The sequence below is a fragment of the Falco cherrug genome, chromosome 12 (assembly GCF_023634085.1).
Source record: "Falco cherrug isolate bFalChe1 chromosome 12, bFalChe1.pri, whole genome shotgun sequence".
Classification (NCBI taxonomy): Eukaryota; Metazoa; Chordata; class Aves; order Falconiformes; family Falconidae; genus Falco; species Falco cherrug.
Window position 1 is genome coordinate 25,412,432 of NC_073708.1, and position 19,140 is coordinate 25,431,571.

At 53.1% G+C, this 19,140-nt stretch overlaps 2 protein-coding genes across 6 annotated transcripts in view; both read right to left on the minus strand.

The window, feature by feature from the left end:
• Window positions 1–17,494, minus strand: part of MOB3C (MOB kinase activator 3C) — a 36,468-nt gene extending 18,974 nt beyond the window's left edge. For 3 of the 5 annotated variants that reach the window (XM_055724849.1, XM_055724850.1, XM_027802689.2), the window contains exons 1-2: window positions 17,354–17,493; window positions 9,839–10,338 (exon numbers count right to left, since the gene is read on the minus strand). In XM_055724849.1, coding sequence (XP_055580824.1) covers window positions 9,839–10,256 — 418 coding nt within the window. In that variant the 5' untranslated portion in view covers window positions 10,257–10,338; window positions 17,354–17,493. Of the gene's footprint in view, window positions 1–4; window positions 9,589–9,838; window positions 10,339–14,250; window positions 14,555–17,353 lie in introns of those variants that run through there. The other 2 variants (XM_055724847.1, XM_055724851.1) reach the window with 2 other exon arrangements.
• ATPAF1 (ATP synthase mitochondrial F1 complex assembly factor 1) overlaps window positions 1–19,140 on the minus strand; it is a 35,455-nt gene that overhangs the window by 205 nt on the left and 16,110 nt on the right. Inside the window, exons 11-13 of the mRNA XM_055724846.1 lie at window positions 18,235–18,417; window positions 17,991–18,048; window positions 17,354–17,517 (exon numbers count right to left, since the gene is read on the minus strand). The gene's annotated coding sequence lies outside the window, so the exon portion shown is untranslated. The remainder of the gene's footprint in view (window positions 1–17,353; window positions 17,518–17,990; window positions 18,049–18,234; window positions 18,418–19,140) is intronic.

A 19,140-nucleotide genomic window follows, 5' to 3' on the forward strand; every position in this document is an offset into this window, starting at 1 on the left:
GCAAAGCAGAAGCAAGTTGGAAGCCATTTGACCATTTCCAAAAAAAACCCAGCTAGCATTTAAATGTCACTCATGCTTAACAGGCAGTCATGGACGATGAGGAAGAACTCAGTGGCTAATGTCAACAGCTACACCAGGGCAATGTGCCATCTAGCTCTCCTCACAGACTTCCTCATGGCACTCCCAGCAATTTCACACAGACATGGTCTGAGGATTTGCGGGATTGCCCTAGGAGAGAAAATTTCTCATCCGGTGGAGGAGGCCATGTCTCTCCACATCTGTCTCTATGCACAGCAATCTGGCAGAGGATCCTTCAGCCTACTCTCCCTGCCTTTCCCCTACGAGCCTGTGCAGACACAGCATAAGTCAAATTGTATTTACCCAGGTCCATGAACAAAACCAAACCTCCTTCCAGCAGAAAAGACACCTTCCTTGGTTCTCTGAATGAAAAGAACAGCTCATACTGTTTTTCTTCCCACACACACCCCCAAGCATCACCTTTGATGCATCAACAGAAAACAGGTGGGTTTGCTACCTTTTTTCCTGATCCTTGTTTCAAACAAATGTCTCATTAAAACAGGAAGAAAACTGCCCATCTTAATCATGTTTAGGTTGTAATTTCATTGCACCTGTCTGATGCGCCCGCCTGAAATGTCCTCCCAGGTTGTTTGAGAATGGGTCCCGCCACACCTTGGTGTATATTTAGCCTTGTCCCACCCAAGGACACAATTTCATACCCTGCATTTCTATCTGTTTAAATGCACTGCTATCACAGTGAAAATCTCAGAGGTGTGACACAGTCAGTGTCAGCAAGCCTGGGGTAAATCTCTACAGGAAGCATGGCTTTGAAACCCTGAACATATGTTTTTTTGGGAGGAGGAAAATGAAACAACTGGAATTTGTTTTCCTGAAGCTTCTTCCTCTCCCCTGAGCAATTCAATGCAAATTTGCAAAGAACAAAATAAAAACCTCCCTTCCCACGGTTGTACCAGCCTCCTCCCTTAGCTTCTTATTAATGCAGCACATAACCTCTTAAAAATCTTTCCAAATAATCTCTGCTCAACCATAGCCAGTTCACACGTTTTGCACTGTGGAAAGCATCAGCAAATCTCTCAGCTAAAAAAAAATTTAAAATGGTAATTTTATCTTTGAATCTTTCTCATCAGCCTTACTAGGCAATTAAGCTCTTTTTCTCAAAGGCTCCTGGCAGTTTTGTTTCCCAGCAGCAGTGCCATGCCTCTCTCCTCTGTGGGAGGCAAATGCAAAGGGCCCGTGCCTCCAACATCACGCGTGGAGCCTGTGTTTTCAATGGCCAGGGTTCGGCAGGTGCCGAGTTCAGTACCGCAGCACTGAACAGAAAACAATCTTTGGTGTAAAAGAGTCACCCTGAGCCCAGCCTCGTCTCCCTTTGCTCCTTGCATAGCGAGGGCGCGGCAGGCAGGGCAGCAGCGCGTTGCTCACGCCACAGGCAGATGCCCCAGCCAGCACTTGGAGGAGGACACGTAGCTCAGCTCAGCATAATGTGAACACAGAGAGGTGGTTTGGGGACTGATTCGTGGCCGCTGCTGTGCAAAATGACGAGCAGGCTGCAGCCCCTGGGCTGCTCCCCCAGCAGGGACCTCCACATGACCCGTTTCACTGCCAGGTCTAACAGATCCCGTTAGGACTTTCGGGGAACGGTGTTTGCATCTGGCAAAGTACAACCAGGCTGTCGCCATGCCAGCAGCTTAGAGATGGTACTGGAGATCTGCTTCTGCCCCACACCCTTGACTGCAGAGCTCTCCTTGCCTGCCAGTCAGATAAGGGTGGGGATGAGAGAGAGATCTCCAGGTTTCCCTGCAGTCAGGAAGGACACGACGCTTTATCAATGGCTTCATTTGAGCTTTTTGCACTGAGTGAGAATTTGCTGAGCAAATAAAAGCCATAATCACCCAGCTGGGGACTCAGACGTGTAGTTAGGGTGGCCCCTGCAGACCAGCATTGAAGAGCCAGTCAAGAAACATATTTTTTTTAATAAAGAAAAATTCATCGCAGCAAGTAATTTTTGATGAACACATATTGCCGGGCCCTGGCTGGGGAATACATGCTGTTCTGAACAGCCTGTCTCCCTGGGACCAGAGTCGAGCAGTCGCTGCTGGGAAGTCAGCAAAGTGCCAGCAGGCAGCCAGCAGCATGTTTGTGGCCTCCAGTTTGTCACTCGTCCCACTCGCCTAGTGCCTCCTCCAGTCAAAGCAGGCAGTGAGGAAGAACTCAGACCTGACCAGCTGCCAGGAGTTTATTGCCAAACTGCAAAGAGCGATAGCGAAGGAAAGCAGCAAACCATAACCCAGTCCTGAACTCAGAAAGAAGTAAGACAGTGAGTGGACAGATCAGAAGGATCTCAGGCTCCAGGGCCGACAGCATCTGTGGTCCAGATGTTGCTGTTAGATGAGCCACCTCTAGAGCTGGCAGATGGTGGCAAGTAACTTTATACCACTTTTGTCCTGAGGTTAGCCAGAACCGTCTTGTCCTATAAATCAGCTGCCAGCAAGTCTTCATGGACAAGCTGGCAGCTGAGAGACTTCGAGGTGAGACACCTCCAGCTACATCCTGCACTCTCCAAAAGCAGCTCGTGCATCAGGGAACAGATATTTAGCATAAATCAGAGAACATTTTGGGTAGGAAGGGACCTTTAAAAGTCATCTACTCCAAATCTCATGACCATCAGCAACTATGAGAGCTGCTGAGATACCTAATACCTAATGATGCCTGGAAAGATACCATCAAGCTTCCAGGACCTAAAAGTACCCTTTGGGCTACCTAGCACTGTGCTTTCACATGAACCCAGCAGCAGCAGCTCCCGGGAGGTGAAGCTGGGCTGCTCTTCTTTGTGTCCATCACAAGGTGTCAGTGTGTGGCTGGCTGTCGCTGATGGACTTCTACAGGTGACCCCTCACCCGACCATGTCACGGACACCACCACCCACTATGGTCCTTTGGGTCTAGGGGTCACTGGGGTCCTGCTCTGGCTCTTCCCCCCGGCATCACCCTTCTCACTCATACACACGCCCAGGGAGGCAGGGGCAGCCGCAGCAGCACAGGACACGACCCTGGGCCCTGGGGTCCTGCTTCCTCTGCTGGTGCTGCAGCCATGTCTGTGTGCCTCTGCCAGGACCCTCAATACAGGCTACGGATGCTTGGCTGGACCCTGCATCTGGCACAGGGGCCTGTGCCAGCTGATCAAAGCGCTTCCCCACGGGAAGGAAGCAGGGTGGATATCTGATAAGCAGGTTGCCTCTGCCAGCAGCAAGTCATGCCTTGCTGCTGATCTCCACTGACTTGGAAAGCAAGCCACAGCAGCCACAGCAGGCACTGGCCACGCTGGCGAGGAGCTGGAAAAATTCCCCATCCCCTCGCCCAAAGCTGAAAGGAAAGGGCTTTCCAGTAAAGGCTGCATCTGACCAACCTGGGGAGAGCAGCAGAAAGATCCGGCATAAATATGGCTTGCCCTAGGTCACAGCTGCTGGTGCAGCGGATGTCCAACAGACAAGGCATGTGACATCCTCTCCAGCATGCAAGGGGACACAGCGAGAGCAGGCTGTGCCTCCTCCCTGCAACCAGGCGCACACTGCAGCCAGCACGTCCCAGCAAGGGGGAAGCCCTGGGACAGGGATCTCAGCACTGGCCACACACTGGTCCTGCCCTTGCTGATGTTTAGCTTTAAACCGAGCAGCTGAGCTCCCATAAGTTCATTTCAGAGCCATCCTGGCTGCTAGAAGGGGTCACCCTGACAGCAAGTAGGGAGCAATGGGGCCCCAGGCATGAAGGGTGGCAGGCTGCTCCCCTCATGGCTCCCACCTCCCTGTCAGGCTGGGCCAGGCAGTGGCAGAGAGACCCCAGTAGCGGCCAATGCACCGATAAGCAGCACCTGGGAGCAGGGCAGTGGTGGCCCTTGCTTGGGGGTCTTCATCTTGGAGGTGGTGCACGGTGGCATAAACCAGCAGGAGTAGCAGCTTGGTGAGATGCACGGATGAGGCTGGTGGGATTGACTGCATGGCTGAGATGACCTTGTTAGCAGATGTATGGCACGCCAGGGGAAAGTCAGGATGAAGCCCCAGGTTTTGGCAAAGCACCCTGGCAGGTGCTGCTGATGGGTTTTGCTTCACCCTCCCAGCCCTACACACATACTGGGACCCAGCAATGCCATTCCACTGCATCCCACTGATGCTGGTCCCAGCTGCCCCAAGGGGCAGCAGAACACCACAAAACCCACCTGGGCTGATTGAAAGGCATTGAAATTACTTTTACATTTAATTCACTGGTGCTCACCATCCAGCAACCTTGGAGAAAGCAGCAGCAAACCCACAATCTGGCAAGCAGTAACCCTCTGACTCTTGCGTGATGACGAGGAGGGGACCACAGGATGCAACGTGAGCTTGCTCAGATACTGGGAAAAAGATTTATACACAGGGTCAGCTCTTCTCCTCCACCCATGATCACAGGTGTGCACTAACCAGATACTCCACACAGACCAGACAGCCAGCAGCTGGGAGCATCACCTGTCCCAGGACATAAACGCAGCCCGGTCCCAGGAGGAGTGGAGCAGAGCAGCCATCCACAGCGCAGCAAAGGGAGAACCTTACTCATGCTCCAAGCCAGGGCAAAAGCTGTCAGGTACAATTTCACTCACTGCAACACAGCCAAGGCACTGGCAAGCAGCATGACTCACAGCCCTGAAATGAATTAGCACCTTCAGTTTACCTTGGATGTTTTGCTTCAAAACCCCAAGATGTGATTTAATGCTCTGAGAAATCTGTTTTCCCTACTCTGTGCTGATTGCTTCAAAACATAAGGAAACCATGTGGGACCACGTGTAAAAGGAAATGAAAATGAGAGGTAACAAAGTGCTTGTGCATACGGAAAGGGACTGTGAATGGCTTTTGGATCTCTCCTGCCATCTCTCCCATCCCTAACCCTCATGCTCCAGCCAATTTAATTTTTTCATGATGAATCAGTACTGGGAAGCTATTTTGCTTCTTGGCAATTGTATTTTTTTCCTCTGCAAAAGCAGTAATTCAATGAACTACATCATGAATTATTGTTGTTGTTGTTATTTCTCTACTCCATTTTGGCCACCCTGGTGTTCAGTGATTCATTTTTTCCTAAAAATAAGTCTTTAAAGCCCCATTTAAAACTAATGGCATGATGGCAGCTGCAAGCTGGTGTGGTGTTAATTTTGGAAGAAAATAGGCAGAAAAAAAGACAAGTCATGTAAAAAATAGCCAGCTGAGAGAACGGCAATAATTAGCTGAATTCTGCACATTTTTCTCCTGTCGTTATGGGGAGAAAGTATTGGATCATTTTGCACCAAGTTTTCTCTGTTTTTTATAATTGTTTTGGGACCACGCTTGAATGGCAGAGCTTGAGTTTTGAAATGCTTTCCAAGAACTCTTCCAAAATCTCCTGTGACTGATGCTCTTTAGAGCTGCAGGCACATTTGGCAGAGAGCACGGGGTGTTTCCGGCGCTGAGTCTGATCCAGACTCTGCGTCTGCTCTGATTTAATAACGGCGAGGTTTCAGAAGCCGTGATGGTGCTGATGTAGGATGCCTGGCCTTGTGCAACCAGCAGGCTGATGCTGGGCTGACCAGTGCCAATGCAGCCGACTGCCATGGGCCCAGCAAATCCCATCCACCCTCTTCCCCAGTGCGCTACTGCCCCACAGCACCTCCCTAAAACCAGGCACCGCAGAGCAGAACGATGACTGGGAGGAACCAATATTTTCCAGGTGGTAATTTGTTCATGTGGCCACTCACTGAAGAAATCTACTGATATAGTTTTACCAGATGGTAAAAATACACCTGTAGAATCATTTATTCTTTTCCCTGCATGGGAACAACGTTCATTCTCCATCTAAATGTATTTTTCAGGACAGCCACATTAATTGGAAGAGTGGAAACAGAGTGCTAACGTATGCAAACTGATACAGGTCATCTGGGAAAGCTGCTGCTGCTGTAGATTTATAGTGATCAAGATGGCATAGCTCACTCCATGCAGGGATTTGTCTCATCTTGACTGGCAGACAAACAGGTTTCCGCTCCAGAAGAATGATTATACAACAAAGTCTTTAAGTGGGACCGAGCCCTGCAGGTGGATTTCCCTGAGGTTGGGGAAGACACAGTATCTCTCCTCAACCCCTGCTGCGGTACACAGAGGGCTTGGCAGCCCCCCCAGCCCCATTAAACCACCACAGGGATTTTCTACTGGTGCAAGTGTGCCATCCGAGGGCTGTGGTCCTGCTGGTTAACTCTGCCAGGTCACAAGCTGTCTGCTGGCATCAGGCTCCCTTGCTGCTGTTTTGGATATCAGCTGCATACACTCTGCATCGCACAGCTTGGCTAAACCAAAGGTGTTTGTCACCCAGGTTGCTCTGCTCCCCTCCCACCTCTGACACACGCTGAAGGACCAGATGCTTTAGTGGTGCATATCAGCCCGGTTCTGCTCCAGTCACCGAGAGTTGTGCCTGTTTACCCCAGGCAAGGACTCCCTCATGATGCCAAAGGATGCTGTAAGCCCACAAGCCAGTGAACCATCTGTGCTCATTTCCACCTGAGCCTCTCAACCCAGCATGAAGGATTTCCCCCCTTTGACCCATGAAATACCTCTCCCTTAACTGCCAGGACAGCCATGAGCGAGCCCCACTGAATTGCATGCTGCTTCAGGCTTTGTGGCTTTTGGATGGAAAAGGATGCTGAGGTTAGCCTCAGGCAACATCAGCAAATTTGGGGAACACTTGCTGTTTCTTAAAAAAGAAAAAAAGAAAAAGTCAATTTTGTCTGTGGTCAAGTGGCCTTAGCCAGGGAGATCTTTGTACTGGGACAGTTTTATTGCGCATAGCAAAGAGGGGCCGGGAGGTAAAGCTGAGATGCACAAGGCTCATGAAACACCTGCTGAGATGGTGGTCGGCTGTCCCAGTGGACCTCTTCGGTACAAGCAGGAGTGGAACAAACCTTCACGCTAAATCCCATCTCTGCTGCTAATATTGAAGAGCCTCACTGCAACTCAAAGCATGAAATATAAAATCTCCCCCCATCACCACATCAGACTCCTTTCCCCTCCTTAAAACAGCTCACATCTCCCCTATGTCCTCTCGGTGCCTTATTCCCCTTGTCCTGGGTCTTTTTGCAAGGGGTTGGCTCCCTAGGAGGAAGGCTCAGCATCCCTGTTTTTTCGCCTGGTCCCTGAGCCCTGCATCCCTCCCCGCTGTGCATCCCCCAGGCTTGCCCATCATCTGGCGAAGCAATGAAGAGCAGCCCGGCAGGAACAGGCAGATGTGACATTTCCCTTCAGCCAAACACCTCCATCTTCTGAAATGCCAGAGCTGCCAAGCAATCACCCAGCACACAAGGCAGGCCACTGAAAGGCAGTTAATTGGGGACACACTGACAACAAAGTGCCACCAGCTCCCTCCTCCCCCTGCCTCCACAACAGCCTTTCATGCATTTTAAAGTGTGATCTCTTTCCTAAGAGAACTAACGGAACTAAGCTAAGTTTCCTTTCACATGTGTGAGGCCAGAGCCACCAAGACACGCTGGCAAGGGGACTGAAGTCACTCAGGGACACAGGGGTCCTCGCAACAAAGAGGTTTGGAAGAGGCACGCAGGAGTGGCTTTGGAAGAGAAAAAAATGGGTTTGCCCCATGACTGCTTGCAGCCAGCCCATACCTCACCCAGAACTGTCCCCATGCCAAAACAAAAGAAATGGAAACCAGAGGCACCAGCCATTCCTCCCCAAGTTGAGACATGTTACACTTCAGAGGGAGAAGTGCCAGAAATCAGGTGAAAACCAGGAGGGCACGACTGTACTTGGGTTTTGCATCGCAGAGGGAGATGAGGGGTAGCAGAGGGTGCTGCGACGCCACTATCCCTCCCCAGCTGCCTGTATTCTGCTGTATTAAGACTCCTTGTAGCTCTGACTCCCCAAGGCAGCTTTCAAGCATCACATCCCAAATCCCACCTGAAAGGCATGAAATTGGACCAGGGCACTGTCCTTTCTGGATGGAGGGAAAACAGCGTAAATCCACATCTGTGCCCCTGCTTTTAATGGTGCGCAGAGCTTCTCCTTGGGAACAAGCTGCTTGGGGAAGAGGCAGCCCGTACCCTGTGGCTGCTGTTTCGCCCCTCGGCAGCAGCAAGCCTGCGCCCAGCTGCAGCCAGAATCAACGTCGATTTTGTTGTCCCCAGCAGAGCTGGGGCTGCCGGCACAGAGCATCCTGCGCTGACACTGTCAGCCAGCCACACATCCAGACTCCTCCATCTGCCACGATGTGTGGAACCCACTGAGCCCACGAGGGAGGGATGCCTCCGTGGCACAGCAGATGCCCCCAGTGAATCCCAGGGGATGGCTCCCTGGCGTGCACTGAAGGCAGCCTGTCTGCCTGTCCTCGCCCAAGGATCTGGCACTGCACTACCCAGCTCTGCCCCAGACTGCTGGCAAGGGGAAGGCAGCAGCAATTGCCTGCAGGTCTTGGCTTCAGGTGATGGAGGGAGAGAGAAAGAAACCCCCAGAGGGGCAGTTGTACCACCATAATCCCAGGCAAAGCCAACGGAGCCAAGTCAGACCAGGGGTTTGGGGGGCCACCCCATCCCAGCGGCCAAAATTAATAGTTAACCAGCCTACCAGCACTGCCTCTCCTCTTGCCTGCAGAGAGCCGCAGCCCCTGCAAGGACCAGAGACTTTCTCGAAAAAGACACGCAGCTAGATGCTACAGCACAGCCAAATGGGGCTACAGCAGTCAGTGGCTGCCAGCAATCCCACATAGACCATTTTCTTCAATGTTTTCCAGCATATTAATAAAAATCCTGATCCAAAACTGCACTGATTTCATACAGCTCTGTCAGCTCTGCTGCTTGAAAAACCAAAAAAGTCAAGCAGACTTGCAAAACCATGCTTGCCTTCCCCCTCCCCCCTGCACTGAAGCTCGTTAAATCTTCTTTTACATTCAAGTAGCTTTGTGTTTCATCTGAAAAGCAAGTGCTCCAAGGCATAGCCTGAGGCTCTGGCAGCCCCACCAGGTAAGGCATCAGCTCCAACCCTTGAACTCATCTCCCCAAACAACAAGAAAGCGGCTAAGTAGCAGGGCTAATACTAGCCTTGGCAGCTGCCAAGCGCTGGAAGTCAGCAGCAGAGGGGTTAGTTTGCAAGTTGTGTTGCCTTTGGCAGCTGCTGCAAGCTCCTAAGGCCCAACTTTTTGAAGGGGCGCATCATATACCCTGGGGGTTGACAGCTGGAAAGGCCAGATCCCGGGGACAGGCATCTCCACTCAGGCAACACCTCAGCTAAATAGCAAGATGTGATGTATAATCAGGGCTGAGATGAATTAGCATAGATGGAAAGGAGCTGAGAAGTGAAGCAGCAAGGTGGGACGAGGGTTAGACCTTGGAACCATGAACCTACCTGGAAAACTAGAAAGAAATTGAGTCAGTTGAGAGAAGAGCATGCTGCAGGGGTGTGATGACAACTCTAACGAGCCCAACTGTGGCTCAGCTCCTTGAGGAAGAGCAAGGAAGCTGACAACCTACCAAGCCTCAGTTTTCACAAGCGCAGCATACCTGGAAAAAGTGCAAGCACAGAAAAGGACAGCATTGTTTTCCACATCCCCTAGGAGCAGAAAGAGGAATGCCAAGCTCAATTAGCAGCAAAGGGGAATGGGACAGATACCGAGGAACACCTGGAACAGGAAAGGCCACGATCCTTGAGGTTGCAAAGCTTGGCAATACCAGCCCTGAGGTGCACCGGCAGCGTGGGAAGCTGCACCAGTTACGACCCCAGCCTTCTTGTGAAGAACCAGCACACACTCACCTATCCTGGTGGGGAAGATGTCCTCGTTGTTAATGAGCATCTCAATCCAGTCCATCAGCATACACATGTACTGCGGAGCCGACAGCTTGGTTGGCTTCTTGTATTTGCTGTCATCCTGCCACCTGTACTCATACTTGAGTCCACCGGACATGATGGGGCAGCTTTTCTCCGTGCAGTACTCCGACATGGTGCCGTAGATGAGGTTGATGCGGTTGAAGAAGTCCACTACGTGCACAGCGATCCAGTCATTGATGCTCTCGCCAGGAGGCAGCTGCACCACTGCTTTCAGGTCCAGCCCAGACTTGAGGGAGGCCTGGGCTTTCTTGTACAGCTCAAAGCGCTGGGTGCCCGGCTCAAACTTCTTTCGGGGACGAAACGTTTTGTCTTTGTTGAAGACTTGCTTGAGACACAACGCCATAGCGGGCAGGGCTGGCCAGAATGGGGGCAGAGGCTCAGCGCAACGTGAAACCCAAGTCTGGGGTCTTCAGGGGTAGAGGTTTCTGGGAGGAGAAAAAGACAGATTTTGGTCACATATGAAGCCAGCTGCATGCACAGGCACGCTTGCAGGGACGAGTTCGCACCAGGATGCTGACTGACCCTGCTGCTCTGGCAGCACATGGGGACGGAGATTTAGGGTGAGTTCCTGGCCCCTCCACACCCACCAGGGTGACCTGGAGCAGCTGCTGCCACCTCGAACAGCAGCTCCCAGCACTGGAGAGTGTGAGCGCTGCCACACATGCCCTGTGCAAGGCTTGATGGTAGACAGAGCCCTTCCTCCCTCCTGAGCACACCAGGCTCAGCAGGCTTCAGCCGGCCTCTTACCTCCAGGGCTTTTACCAGTAACCGTTGCAATAAGGCAAGAGCCGTGATATTGCCAGAGTTCACCAGCCTCGGCAGTCCCAACCTGGTGGCCGTTTCCTCTTCCAGCAAAGGGGAAGCATTTATTTCCCAGGAAGTTCCAGCACAAATAATCCCCGACCCTGCCGCGGTGCCTGGCAAGCAATGCCCCAGGGACCACGCTGCGACTGCAGCTGGCTGCTGGTTCACACAGCCCCAGCACTGAGATCAATGGGAAAAGGGGGGATTATTTTTGTTGTTTGTCCAAAAGAACAAAACCCGCATCCAAAGAAGGGAAATGGCAGCTCAGCACAGCAACACGATGTGCCAGGATGCAGCCGGCCCTCCAGGCATGCACACAATGCACACAGGAGTGTTGGTGGGTGGCTGGTGAGCTGATGCTCCAACTGCCTGGGTCTGGAAGTCACAGCTCAGCAAAGCGCTGAGCTCACCCCTTCCTCTCTGAGGTTAGCAGCACAGACCAGGGCTGCGGTATTTCCCCTTTCCCCCCCCCCCCCCCCCCCTTTTCCTCCCTGAAGCTCCAGTGGAAATCCCATCCACCCCAGGCTGTCCTGGACAGGCTGAAATTGTGCATTTCATTAACCTGCACTCATTCCCAGTGGTGGTAACATGAGATCAAGGCCCCCTTGTGCTAAATGCTTTGCTGGGGCTTCGGGAAGAGAAATCCTCCAACAGCCTCCCCCCTTACAGGAGGAGATGGAAAAAGGCTTAAAAAAAGGAAGAAAAAGATTCATGGAAAGGGGAAGTGACTTACCCAAAGTCACAAGCAGGAGGGGATGGTGCCCTAGCAAATCTTGGATGCACATTCATCATTAAAAAGACAGCTTTTAGCTAAAAGCTTGCTATATAAACTTTTGTCTTCTAAACTTAGTCCCAAGCCACAGGCAGATCCCATTTTGCCCAGCAGAGACCAGCTAAACACCTTACAAGAAAAACCCTATGCTTCCCTCAAAGCCCACCCACAGGGGCATCACTGGGAGACGGCAGGACCTCATGATCATCCCAAACACTGGTAGGATCTGCCCGGTGGGGATTTCTACACCACAGCCAGCACGTGGCTGTGAGGGGAAAACCCTGGTGTGGGTGCAAACTCTCACGTGGGTGGAAACCCCGGCATGAGTGCCGTTACGTTACTGCACTAACCACTCTCCCGCAGGCTGGAGTGGTGCTTTGCCACCAGTATGTAGCTCACAGCATGGTGGCACCAAATCCCACCATGCTCTGCTGTGTCCAGGTACAACCAGACCTGAAACCGTAGGGGTTTAGGTGCTTTTTGTGCCATGAAGCAGGTCACAGCCATCGCGCAATGTTATGCAGTGTGACTTTAATAGCAGGGTATCTCCAAACCTTACCTAGCTCGTGTGGCTGGGTGGGTATTTTTTAATGGCTCCAGCCCTGTTGTCCTCATGTATTGCCAAAGGGCAATGATGAGGGGATGTTTCTTGGATGCTTTTCCCTCCCCTGTCCCAAGCAGCTGACCCCAACCATGTCAAAGAACTTGTTCCTCACTTCAAAAAAAAAAAAGAACCACGAGCTCTCCAAAATGCCAACCGAGGAGCTGGCAGTAGGAGGGGAAGTGTCTCTGGTATGGCAGCCCAATAGAGGCCAGAGGACGCTGGGCACAGCAAGGCTGTAAAGAAAAGCCCTTATCCGGGGCTTCCCACCCGGCTGTCAAATATTCAAGGCACATGCTGTTGATAACACCTCTAAAAAAAGCCTCCTGGGGATTTTGCTAGTCCATAACAGTTTCTCAAATACGTACATATACATACATATATGTTTATATATAACTACTGCAATGGGGATACTCATCTAGTAACATAGGAAGTGCTGGGATATCCTTCAGGACGAGGCATCCAGCAGGGTCTGCCCGTATGGAGGTAGGCGTGATGGGGCGACCAGCGCCCGGCCCTGCAGCCAGCGTGCGAGGGAAGGGGCCAGCAGCGCCTCTGCTGCTATCACCCCCCCTCAAAGCACTCATTACCAAGTGGCTCTGCCACCAAGCCAGGACATGGGGCTGTCCCTGCCTTGCTGTTGTCCATACCTTCATATGTGGATTTTTCCCCCTCTCTCCTGTCACACCAGCCGGTGGCAAAGGGCTCTAGCTGAAACATGAAGGCTATTAAAATAAGCAAAAATAAACAATTGTGCTCCTAATGAGAAGTCAGGATTTCCCCATCTGATGTTTTGCAGCTTCCCAGGATGGGGATGAAGCAGCACCCACCAATCTGTCCTGCAGCTCACTCTTCCCTGGCCCCAGCAGCCCCTTTTCCTAGCACCCAAATAAAGCCCTGTGACTGCCACCCCGCAGGGCTGGACGGGCATCAGATGGCACCATGCCAAGCCTGGGTCCTCGGTCTCTTTTCTGGGAAGATGGAGGATGAACAACTTGGTTATCCCTATGTCTATACTGGACCATCCCCACCAGGTTGCACAGTCCCTCCGGGTTAACATCAGTACAGACAGGGCTTGGGATCTAACCTAGGAGGTTTCCCTGGGACTTCAGCAAGGCAACTCGTGCCAGCAGACATTTTTCCGTGTCACCGCTTCTGTTGGCCTCGGCTCCATTCGCTCTGCTCCAGGAGCTATTGCTGTTTGCAGGCTCTCCATGAAGAGACGGGGTTGTTTCCGGGGTGATGAGAAGCCACCCCGGCAGATGATATCCCATCAGATGTGTCACTTGCAGGGGCCATCGGCAGTGAAGTCAGTTTTCCATTAATACTGGGTGGGGGTGGGGGTGTCCCGGTAACTCATCCCACAACTGCATCTCTGCATCATCCACAACTGGATCTCTGTTACCCTGCAAGCTGCTCTCACCCATTAGGCAGGTGGGAATGTGCTTCATGCTTCAGTACCATTCAAATAAAACACCAGTTCAAAAAAACCCCAAAAACCAAAACAAAAAACAACCAAAAAAAAAAAAAAAAAAAGAGCAACAGACCTGCTAAGTATCTGCCAGGTGTCTTCCTACCATTCCTGGGAGTGGGGAAGCAAAACCCATTGCTGCCCAAGTGCTCAGAGCAGAGCTGTCCCCTGAGCCCACAGGATTCCAGCATGGCATCTCTGCTCCCCAGGCAGCAGTGCACGCCGGGGCAATGAGCAGTTTTGCTTTCAGGATCCTCATCAGCATAACTACCAAATTACCAAGTCATTAAAAGGCCTTGTCAATCTAAACTGGAGAAAAGTGTTCTCCAGAAATTAAATTTAATGCAAAGCCAAAAAACACATCCTGGGATTTCCTACCCGAAGAAGCAGAGATAGGCACCAGACAAAGAACAGATCTGTTGCCTACTTCGGTCCAAAGCTTTTTCTGTCAAGAGAGATCGAAGTGCAGGGAAGGATGTGAGCAGTGGAGGGAGGGAGCTGCACGGAGGCCAGGACCAGGGCTTGAAATACCAGCCACGGCTCTTGCAGCTGGGGTGCTGAGATGGGACATATCAGCTTGGAGCAAACAGGCTCTGCAAAGTCACGGATGCCCCAGTTTCCCCTAGGGCAGGGACCCAGCACCTGCCCCCACTTTATGGGAAGAAAAGCAAAGCCCTTTAGGAATGGACCTGGACACATCCTGAGTCTAACTGGTGGAAAAGGGCATCAGCAGCAAACACAAGATGAGATTTTCCCAGTGTCCACCTTTATGCATCTGACTCGGCCAGTGCTCTTCCATCACCAGCCAAGTATTTGGGACAGATCCATGTAAAGAGATGGAAAATGGGAGATTTTCCAAGGTTTAGCTGCAGCACAGAGTTCAGCTGAGCCTGATGTTCAGGGCTGTCGCATTCCTGGAAATCAGGCTGTGGTCCGCTGGGGCTTAGGGTGGGACAGAAGACCCGTCCAAGTCCAAATCGCCACTCGCACTGCCTGTTTTGGGAAATCCAAAGGGCGAGCTGCCATTCAATGAGCTTAAACAGCAGCTTTCTATGACATGACCGTACACATCCCGCTGCCAGCCCGTGCCAGCAGGGCCTGGACTGGCGCCGCGGCGGCAGCCTGCAGGTCTCTGCCTTAGGTTCCCACGTGCAAAATCAAAGCTTTCCCAAGAGGAGCCTCGGCAAAGGCTGCAGCCCCCCTTCACTGCACCGCAGTTCCCATCACGGGGTGGTGCCAGCACCCTGGGGGCTCTCACATCCCTTTCTGAAGCATCTGCAAACCCCCAAATCAAACCTCACCCTGCTCCTAGGAGCGGGCAGAGAGTGAAGCAGGCAGCCACGGAGCTGGCGAGTTTCTGCGCTGTTACCCTGTGTCCTCACCGAGGACAGTCAGAGGAGCATGAGCAAAGCTGCTGGGTGGAAAGAGGCAGCTGCTTCCCATGGGATGTCCACGCCATGGATGCTCGGTGCTCACCCCCATCCATGCTCCCAAAATAGCCTAGCTTTGCAGAGGGCTGGCTACAAACCCAGCTGAGCGGCCACAAAACCTCGTCCACAGCTGTGAAGGCTGCTGGCTTCAGTCCTGCCCCTGTTTTTACCAGAAGCAACAGAAACAAAACTTAGTTGAGTTTAGCAAGAACCAAACGAGCACAGGGTTAAGCACCGCAAGGCCAAGGCAGAGCTGCTGCCCGGGATGTAGCAGGCAGAAACACGTGAAAAACTGATTTCCTAGATTGCTGGCAGACCCAGAGATGAAAGGAAATGAACTGGATGAGAGGGGGTATAAGTTCAGGGTCAAGCTAAGCCGCTAATTTCAGATTTGAGGGTTGTTTTGGTCTTTTACTTAAGCTTTTTTTTTTTTTCTTTTTTTATCATTTGAAAACCACAGAGGAACACAGCAAGGCAAAGGCTTTGTTGTAAATTAAAAACAACTCTGAAAGGTCTGTTTAGAAACTGGCAAACAAAAGGGGAAAGCAGGCAGAGCAGCAGGAGGGGGGCTTCCTCCCCCGGGTCCTGCAGGCATGACGCAAGGTGTGGGTTTGACCCCAAGTAAGCTTTAGTCAGAAACTCAGCAGAAAGGATCAGTCAGACACACTGCCAGTCTTCTGCCTCAGTTTCCCCAGTTTCAGAGCTGCTTTCCCTCCCCAGGCTGCCTCTGTATTAAGGGCTGCAAAAGCAAAAGCTTCAGGGGGAAAAGTGCTTTGCAAGCGCCCCTGGGAAGCATTGATGATTATGGAGGGTAAGAAGAGAGAAAGGCTCTGACACCTGCACCTCCTGTGGCTCCGGTGCTGAGCGCATGCTCTCTGGATCCAGCCCCAGACGGTTACATACTTGCACAAGCCTCTGACTGGAAACCGCAAGCGGCTGCTTTAGCTCCCACCGCTTTGGGAAGAGGCCATGGAGGGAAAGCACAGGTCCATGCAGCTCCAGCCACTCAGAGCAAAGTGTAGTTTAAATAACTACCAGTTCTGCGCATCCCCATCGGGCTTCCCCGGGGGGATCTTGCCTTCAGCCACCTAGATCTCTACTTCTGCTTCCCTGCTTTAGGGGATTCCCTTCTGCTCACCACAGGCAGCAAAAAAGTCCCCTCTTGCCCCGTCCCCGGTAGAGGAGCAGGACAGGCATCAGCTCGGTCACCCTCTGCCAGAGCACCAACACAGTCAGCCAGTCTCCAGAGGGACAGCCTGACCAGAAACCACCTGGCCCTGGGGCTTGGCTGGCTTTTCACTGCTCTTAGGAAGCACCGCTGTCTGGCTGCTGATTTGACAGCCCTGTCTCTGAGCTTTCCTTCTAGCCCCAGAGGAATCCTGTTGCAAAGTTTGGTCTTCAGCCTGTCCTAGAGCATCTCTGCAAGCAGGGCTTCCTCTTGGTGGACTTGCACCCCGAAGACCAAAGCAGCTTTCCCCAAGCAATCCTTGAACTGCAGCCACCCCAGCCCCAATCCAGGCAGGGGCTGTGGGTGCACGGTGCTCCCAGGGAAGGGAATGTATCCCCTGTTTTCCAGCCTTTGTTATAGCCACGCCTGGTTTTAATTGTCTAAGGAAGGGGGGCTGCAGAAGGAGGATGCTTGGGAGCACAGTCTCGGGGCACTGGCCCTGCTCCGTCTGTGACTCCTGCTGGAGCCAAGCCCCAGCTGGGCTGTCCGTGAGAAATGGGGTTATTGGCTGCTGATCCCAAATATAACCCAAACGATGGAAAATTCCAGGAAATGAGCCAAGACAAGATGCCGGGAGGGGGATCAAGGCCCAGCACGCAGGCTGGGAGAGCTGCAGAGAAGCCCTGGGCTCTCAGCATCATCTCTCTACCACCAAATCCTCCTCGTGCAAACCTCCCCATTGCAGCAGAAACCCACGAGAGGTGCAAGCATCCTCTGATGCAGCCCCTCAGCACCCATCTCTGGAGCAGCAGCAGGACTCAGGCTCCCCGCCACAGCTGGGGGTAGCTGCTAGCAAGAAGCCATGCCAGTGCTTCCCCTGGCTCATGTGGCACTCGAAAATTCCCAGCTCATGCAAAACAGACCCAGCATAGCTTCCAGGAGTGGGACCACGCACACTTTGGCTGGCCCCCCACTCTCCCACTCCTTGTCCTGCCTCCCTGCCACACCACCAGCAAAACAGCAGCTCCCTGGGGACCACAGCCTGGCCCAAAGGTACCAAAACGTTTTTTCCTGAGTCACCCAAGATGCCCCTAAGCAGAAAAGCAAAGCCTCATCTCTCCAGGCTAGAGACAGCATGTCCAGTTCATTTTGGGGGGATGATACCATGGGGCTGGGGGGGCTTTTTAGGGGTACCTCATTCCTGGGGGCTGAAATCTTGCTGCTGCCACCAGTGACTTGCTGGGAGTCCTGCAAAGAGGTGTCCGATGGCCTCCGTGGCACCCGACTGCTGTGGTTCAGTCCCAAGAGTGATTACTCCACCATCAGAGCCATAATCCCAAACACCAGGAGCTCCAGGCCTGTGAGCTCAGGGAAGAAGAGGGGAGGAGATAAGCCAGCTGCTGAAAACCCATCTCCACCGCTCGCTTTCAGCCAGTTTCCCCTGCCCACAACTTTCTGCCCTCCCTCTGACACCAGCAGAACCACTGCCAGGACTGTCCCACTGGGGAACGGGTCCCTGCCCACACCGCGTGCTGCCTTCCCTGCGGGTCCCCCTTCCCCTGCGCGCTGCCGGCCAGCTCCACTACTGCCTGCCCTGCCGCCGCTGGCTCCCCGACCCTCCCGCATCCCCCAAACAGGCTCCCCTGGGATTTACACGCTGGCAGCTGAGCCGAGACACGCTAGAGAAAGGGGAAGAGCCTTCTGCAGGCATCTGTCCCTGGCTGGGCAGAGGATTGCTCTTTCCCAGGCTAACCCCAACCAGGTCTCGCCCAACCCGTGCTTAAAAGCACCCCAGGAGCATCCTCAGGGGTTTTCCACCTCCAGGACTCACCTCATCCCCTGGCACGCCCGGCTTCCAGCCCCAAATCCCTTCACTGCGATTTCTGCTCCTACTGAGGAAAAAGGAAAAAAAACCCCAACTTTAAAAACTAATAACGACGCCTCCCCGTTGGGACTGTGGGCGGTTCGGAGCTCGCAGCGGCAGGGAGAGCTGCTGCGCTCCGGCACTCGCCGGGCTTTTGGTGGAGAAACCCAGGGCCGAGGGTTTTTCTCCGGCCGTGATGTCACATCCTTACCCCGCCGTCAGCTCCAGACGTCCCTGGAAAACCCGCCGGGAAGCCTGGCTGGCAGCCCCCACGGCGGGCACACGCTCACGGCGAGCACCCACACCCACGCTCCATTCCTAGATGCTGAGGTCCTTTTTGGCGCACGGCCCCGTGCTGCTGGCTGGCTCCGGGCTTTCACGGGACAGCAGCTTGCTGAGGGAAAGGAGATGAAATCCTGCAGTGTGTGTGTGTCCCCCTCATCTTCTGCAGTCCCGCTCCCTCCATCCTTCCCCCCTCTGCACGCACACAAAAATCAGCCGGAGGTTTCAGTGCCAGGCCAAGCTGGACGCTGTCCAGAACAGAAAAGCCAGAGAGGGGAAGGAAAAAAAAAAAAAAAGGGAAAAACTTCAGCTGCACAGAGCAGACTTACTTTCTGTCGGTCTCTGAGGTGGGGTGAGTTCTGAGCTGTGTTGCGGTATTTAAATACCACTCGGGGAAAGCAAGCCTGTGCCAGCACGCTCTGCTCTGCGCCGAGAGGAGCAGCCAGCCGGCATGGGGCAGCTTGGTGGGGGCTGGGACTCCGGTTGGGGCTCATCCTGGGTGGGGATGTAAAACTGGTGGTGCACCCCACGTGTGATGCTGACGGGTGTTGCAGCGGGGTGGGAGGCAGGAGCATGGCCCTAGCACTCCTCATCCCCTTCCTGGCGTGACGGTGTTTCCCAGGGGAGCAGCGCAGCTCAGCCGCGGCGAGATGAGATGCTAGCATTGCTGCAAACATCTGCAAATTGTTTGGAACTGGGACAGCTGTAGCGAGGGAAACGTTTCTAGGCTTTGCTTAAAAGTGCGTTAAACTCAGGTTCAGCCAAGCATTTGTAGGTGATGGGGCGAGCTGGGGAGCAGGGCGAGGCAGCGGTAAGGAGCAGGAGTGTGAGAAAG